Source organism: Pleurodeles waltl, chromosome 1_1 (genome assembly GCF_031143425.1).
Source record: "Pleurodeles waltl isolate 20211129_DDA chromosome 1_1, aPleWal1.hap1.20221129, whole genome shotgun sequence".
NCBI lineage: Eukaryota > Metazoa > Chordata > Amphibia > Caudata > Salamandridae > Pleurodeles > Pleurodeles waltl.
In genome coordinates, this window is record NC_090436.1 from 968,104,154 (window position 1) to 968,110,276 (window position 6,123).

Sequence of the window (6,123 nt, forward strand, 5' to 3'; positions counted from 1 at the left end):
GGGGCACACCTGTAGATACCCTCTTGAAGGTAGAGGGCTACTGCCATTATCTCGAGTAATGACACAAGTGCAGTGGTGGCAGCATATCTGTTTTGTGTTCCATAGAATCAGTAATGTAAACAGGCCTTTTTACCTTTGTCACTGGAGTGAGGTCTGCTAGTCCACTTGTAAAGATCTGTGGCTGTGTACTTCACTCACCCTTGCCTGGAAGGATTGTCTGTAGCGTCAGACAGCTCATGATACTTGTGTGTATGTGCTGGGTTGAGAGTGAGTGAGTGAGTGAGTGTGTCTGTCTGTCTGTAGCCCTGTGGGTTCCATTTTTGAATGCCACAGCCTTGAGAGGCTGGAGAGGTGAGGACTGCAACCTTCCGCCAAAAGAAGTGTATTGCTGGCATTCCTGGGGACTGGGAGGAGTCACACACACTGAAGGGAGAGAACCAGAGCATCCTCGTGCACATAAAAGGGCTCTTTGATTCCAGGAACATTTATTGACCAGTCGGGATTGGGCGCTTTGTCATTTGTCAGTGAGATGGTAGTTGCCACTACTAAGTAATCTTGAGTGATACGAAAGCTTAGTCCTTTGAAACTTTATGGGGCATATTTCAGTGGAGTCTGAAAGCAAGGTGTGATTCTCGGTTACTCCCTTGGCCTGTGTTGTGGGTCACTCCGAATTAGAGCCATTCCTCTCTGGCAGTCTCTCCCTTTGACAAAGGGCAGTGTAGAGGAGAGAACACTCAAAAGGAGCTGACATTCCCAACATGAATTTGAAAGGTCAGACACTAATTTACATAGATGTGGGGATTTGACTTGTAAAAGGAGCATGAACCCCATTCTTTATTGAACAACACTGTCTCATTAGGCGAGGGAAGATAAGCAAGGCTTCTCGCTGCTGGAACCAGAACTCTGGACCAAGAACTGCCAGTCTCCCATCCTGATTGGGGCCTATCATTTGGGAGCCAAGAACACTTGCCCCGTTCCAGGAGCACCAGCCTTCTGTCTACCTGCCAAGACCAGTGTGCCCTGTGAGGAAGAGAAGAGAGGCCCAGCAAGGAACCTGATGAGTGGATCCTGGCAAGCAGGGTGCAAGGTGTCCGGCCAAGGACTGGTTTTGCAAGAGAGCTGTCTGCTCTCTTGCCAAAGCCAGCAACCCCAGTCACTCCTCTTGTGAAGCTTTTGGCTGACACCCAGTGTCATGGATCGCATTGGGGCCATCACCTGTGACCCCCGCGTGCCAGGAGTGGACCACTTGCACTGCTATGGCTATTGCCTGTGCAACTGAGACTGAGGGTCATCCCTCATATTTGTGCCACCCATATGCCAGAAGGGAACCACTGAGACTGTTAGGCCATTGCCCAGAGGATTCTACCTCATTGGGAATGTCTCTCTTATCTTTGACTCCTGCATGCCAGAGGGGGCCATTAGGACATCTGGGGCAATCACCGTTTTGGCAGAACCCCGTGGCCAGTGGAGAGTCTCTGGAACAAATACAGAAGCCACCTGCAGGGGCACCACTCCTTTACAGACTTACAGGCAGGAAATGAGAAGGAGCTGCTGCACCTGGAAGCCATTGGCAACTGAAGGGCACAGTGCAAGCTGCTCATTGTGAGTGTGGGGGAGAGAAAGGTGCCCTGGCTCCTGAACACTTCTGAAGGCCATGGATGAGGTAAGGTGGAAGCAGGGCCAAAGACCCTTGTGAGACTTGTTCGAGTCTGGTGGTTTACCGGGAGGGGGGATCATGCAGGGGGGGATGCAAGACTTTGTGCAGGGGAAAAAAGCAGGACATTGTGGACACCAAGTAAGTTTCAAGAAGTTAGATGCCTTTGACATGCTAGTTAGTCTCCTCTTTTCCCGTTTGTGAGTTGTTGAGTAGAGGTTAGTGTCTCCAAAAGTCACAAATCACATCTCAAAGGGGACAGTTACCGGATAGAGGATTTAACAAGCATTGCCAAAGTCAGTAGGTTTTTCACCGATGTGAAATCTATTGCTTTATCAATATGTTTTTTTTACGTGTTGCATAGCAACGTGAGCTACTGTGCAGCATGGCCTGAAGTTTAAAAAAAAAAAAAAAAAAAAAAAAAAGAAAGAAAGAAAAGCGCTATTACATGTTGACCACACATTATCGTGTTTTTTTTTTTCCCCTCCTATAAGTCATATTGCACAGCAGCACAAGCTACTGTGTGGCATCTAAAAATCAGTGAGGTGGGTGTTTATAGGTGGGGTGGCAGTACATCGGAGAGCACGGGGGGTTGAAAAACAATGGTGGAAAGGGGTACTGGGAAAACACAGCGGGATGAAGAAGTTATTTTTGGACATGCTCTTAATAAGAGTGCATGTTCAAAACTATCAAAAGAGTAAGTACCTGCAGGAGCCTGCAGCCTGTAAAAAGGAGACTGGCCACAGGAAGCTATACTTGGTTCATGCTCCACAGCATGGGCACGTAGAGAAGCCCCAGGAGGAAACTGAGGGAAGGAGCAGATGTTGACCAGTGGTACATAAAGAAATGCGAGTGATGTGGGAGCTTACCAATTCTAAATAAAAGTAAATAATGTACGGGTTATAAGCCCCTTTTAAGATTTTATATATGTATATGAACAATAGCTTTCGAAGACAGTCCATGAGTGCTGTAGGTGAAACCTAAAAACCGTTGGGACGAGATAGGTGGAGCCGGCACATATAGAAAATGGTGGATGGCTGTATTTTAAGACGCTCTGCCCCAGGTGCTGCAGAGGAACAGGTTACAGTGTAGCTTATGTTGTATTTTAGGTATATTCTCTAAGCCCTAAAACTAATTTCTGAATTGTTCTTTTCTAGGATCTGATTTGATCTATGCATCAAAAGTGTACCGTGATGACCGTCTCAAACGGAAGGCGGACTCCATGACGATGGATAACTGCAAAGAACTAGAGCGATTGACCAGCCTCTATCGGGGAGGATGAGGTGTCAGACTGGACTGCTTGCACCTTTGTCTCTCTGCATTGTGTACATATAGATATATATATATATATGTGTTTGTATATTGATATAAATATATGTATATGTTCTCTCCACCCCCTATAATATAGGAGGAATAGTTTCATCACAAAAGGTGGATATAGCCGAGTTGGGAGTGAAAAATGAAAAGTGCTGCTGGGTAGCCCTTTTCATAAACCTTAATTTGTGATGTTCCAAATAAGTTTCTGATTCCATGAACTAATTATTAAGCACTCTGGAAGGAAGTGACGTTTCACATTTTAATATGTTTGTTTTTATTTAGATTGATAGTTTGAACTTGCTCAAACTCATTGGATCGCTTTTGGAATGACTGTCACTTGTGAAGAGATGCAAAACCAGTGCCTGTTTGATATGTAAATTTCTCAGCAGGGATCAACAATATTTTTGTTTTTGTACCGAATGGTCCAGTTTTTCTTCATGTATCCTCACAAATGTATGTTGATTTTTAGGCAGCGAGATGGCTATATTTTTCACTCACTTTTGTGAAATGGCAGCCAGAGAACATGGTGTTCAGTGTACAATCTTTTGTCGAGCCAGCTATCTGCAAGCATCCCGCAGCGCTGACTAGTTTAATTCTGGCCTTGTTTTACATTAAAACTGTTAGATGCAGAAAGCTCTCAAAAGTATGTCTTACTATCCACCATGTCTCTGTTGCGGTCCCATTTACTTAATCAGACTGAAGACAGATAGCCCAGCAAGAGACGCATCCCATGGCTGCAATGGGACACGGATACTGTAGTGAGTCAATAACACTGGTTTGCCACCGCAAGAGACTTCAGTGGCTTATTTCTCCTTTTACTCACATGGTTTACAGTCCTGCATTTCTGTGTTAAACCGCTCAATGCAAATCAGTGTTGCTTAGGTCCTCCTGCTGTTATGAAGAAAGGATTTATTTTGTGTGCATTACCCTTTCAGCCAAGAGCACCTCACCCAAAACTTATTAAATACTTGCGCCACCCACCACAAGTCACACTTCTAGCCTGATTAGTCATTGTTTTTAGCAATCTGATGCACACAACCTTTGACACATGCCACACACTGTAGCTTTGAATGCTTGGTAGCTAACACAAACGTTAAATGCGTTTGGGTGTTTAAGATGTTTTATTGTACATTCCTATGATCTTGAGTTTCCGAGAACAGTAAACGGCGAAGAGAATAGCAGAGCATTGTTAGCGCATTACCTCAGATGAAGATGTTTGGGGACTGCTACTTGTCGAAAATGAACACAATTTTTCTGCTTATTAGGACAGGAAAACGATTTATACAACCATCTGAATGCTGACAAACGGAAAACCGGAGAATAAAGTTTGAATGTTATTTAAATGTGGTTGCCCTGATATTTATCTTCTAGTACTGCAGTGCTATGAGTTCCTTGTAGCATTAAGTCATGTGTTGATCAGTACGCTACGACTACATTTGTTTTTCTCATCTTAAGAGAACTGTGACTGCCATCTACATTGCATCTCCAGAAAAATATTGCCTTATAATTTGTATTTGTTTTTAATGTGTTACTTCAAGTCTGTTGGATAAAGGCTACATAACAGACAATGTTTTCACTCTAATTTATGTAATGGTGCAGAAATTCATTTATATACGTTTATGTAAATCTAAACAACAGTTTGCCGCTCTTAATATATTCAGAGGGATCTGATGGTCTAGCCATCAATGTAAATTTTGACTACGGTGTGGTGATGCTGGACCAAAGAAAACAAGCAATTTCATTAGTTATTTTTTCAGCAGTTGTTTTTTATATGGAGGTTTTGTTAAGGAATTTAAATACCTATAGTTCTCCCTAGTCCTCTCTCTTTGCACCACAATATAAAATTTCCTAGCTATTGTGAAGGAAAGTTTCAATTCTATTAAGGACACGGAGGCAAGGATTATGCTTGTTTAAAGCTTATTGACCACCAAAGACGCCATGTCCACTACTGGTTTAAAATAAAGCCTCTTAAACATGGAGTCTGATAACCAATCTGTTAGCATTTATAATGTCCTCCAGTCTAGAACCCAGTGCAAAGGCTTTTGAGGCCATAGCTCCCGAAAAGGGCCACATTGATGCCTGCTTCCTGCATGACCCAACGGATCCAGTGCACAATGTTTGCGGTGGGCACCGCCTTAAAAGGCGTTTTTATGGAGATGAGTTGTCGCTCTCCCGGGGGACTGAGTTTCTCAGTCATGTTCTCATACGCGTTTAGACAACAGGCTACACACAATGTTGGGAGCTTGTCAAAGCCTGGGTAAGATATAGTCCTAGAATTCGTCTTTGTTCTCTGAGAAATATGAAAAGTAACCCAATGGGGAGAAAAAAATGTGATTTGAAACATCCAGGGCTCTGACATCCAAGACCCTACAGCAGGAAATCAGACATAACAGCTTTGCCAGTGTTGCCGACAATTCCTTGTGTGACAAGTATTTGTTCTCCTACTGGAAAGCCCTGGACTGGGAGATGTCCTGCGGAAATGGCAGATCAGTATGAATTGACCGTACAATATGTCATGCCTTGTGAGGCCATAGAAGCCAAGAAATTTAAGATGGGAACAACATTGCACCCCATGGGCTCCTCCTTATGTTGAACACACCAATGTACCCACCTGGTCCATGCGGATCGTTTGAAGGTTCCTTCTGTCCATGCTGAGGCCAAAAGGTGTTCATAGTCTCGTGATAACCTCGGTCTCTCCATCTCTCCCTGTAACCCTCCAAGCCATCAGAGGTAGGTGACCTATGTGGTGTCTATGACCTGTTGGATCCCGAAGAATATCTGGATCGCGGAGAAGAGGGATTGGAGGATCCCAGGAAAGTTCCAGAAGAACTGGAAACCATGCTTGAAACCTCCAAAACGGATAATGACCACCACCTGGGCCTTCTGTCTCTGCTGCTGTGTCATTAATTGTGTGATCATGGCAAATGGAGGGAACGCATATCCCTTCTGCTTGGACCAGTCCTAAAGGAATGCGTCTGTTGCCGCTGCTTGTGGGTCCAGTTCCCAGCTGAAGTATTGAGGGAGCTGGTGACCCAGCCTGGAGGTGAAAAGATCTACCATGAAAGGGCCACCATGAAAGAGAGTTCAGCTAATCGAAAACACAAGAATCCAGTTGCCACAAGCATGTGTCGGGCCATTCCCTCTAACACCAG

The 6,123-nt window shown here is 44.4% G+C and overlaps 1 protein-coding gene across 1 annotated transcript in view; it reads left to right on the forward strand.

Annotated features, from left to right (window-relative positions):
* The window catches only part of DNAJB14 (DnaJ heat shock protein family (Hsp40) member B14), a 183,314-nt gene extending 179,000 nt beyond the window's left edge, over nucleotides 1–4,314 (forward strand). The window contains exon 8 of the mRNA XM_069230231.1: nucleotides 2,812–4,314. Within this exon, the coding sequence (XP_069086332.1) occupies nucleotides 2,812–2,936 (125 nt within the window). The 3' untranslated portion in view covers nucleotides 2,937–4,314. The remainder of the gene's footprint in view (nucleotides 1–2,811) is intronic.
* The last annotated feature ends 1,809 nt before the right edge of the window (nucleotides 4,315–6,123 follow it).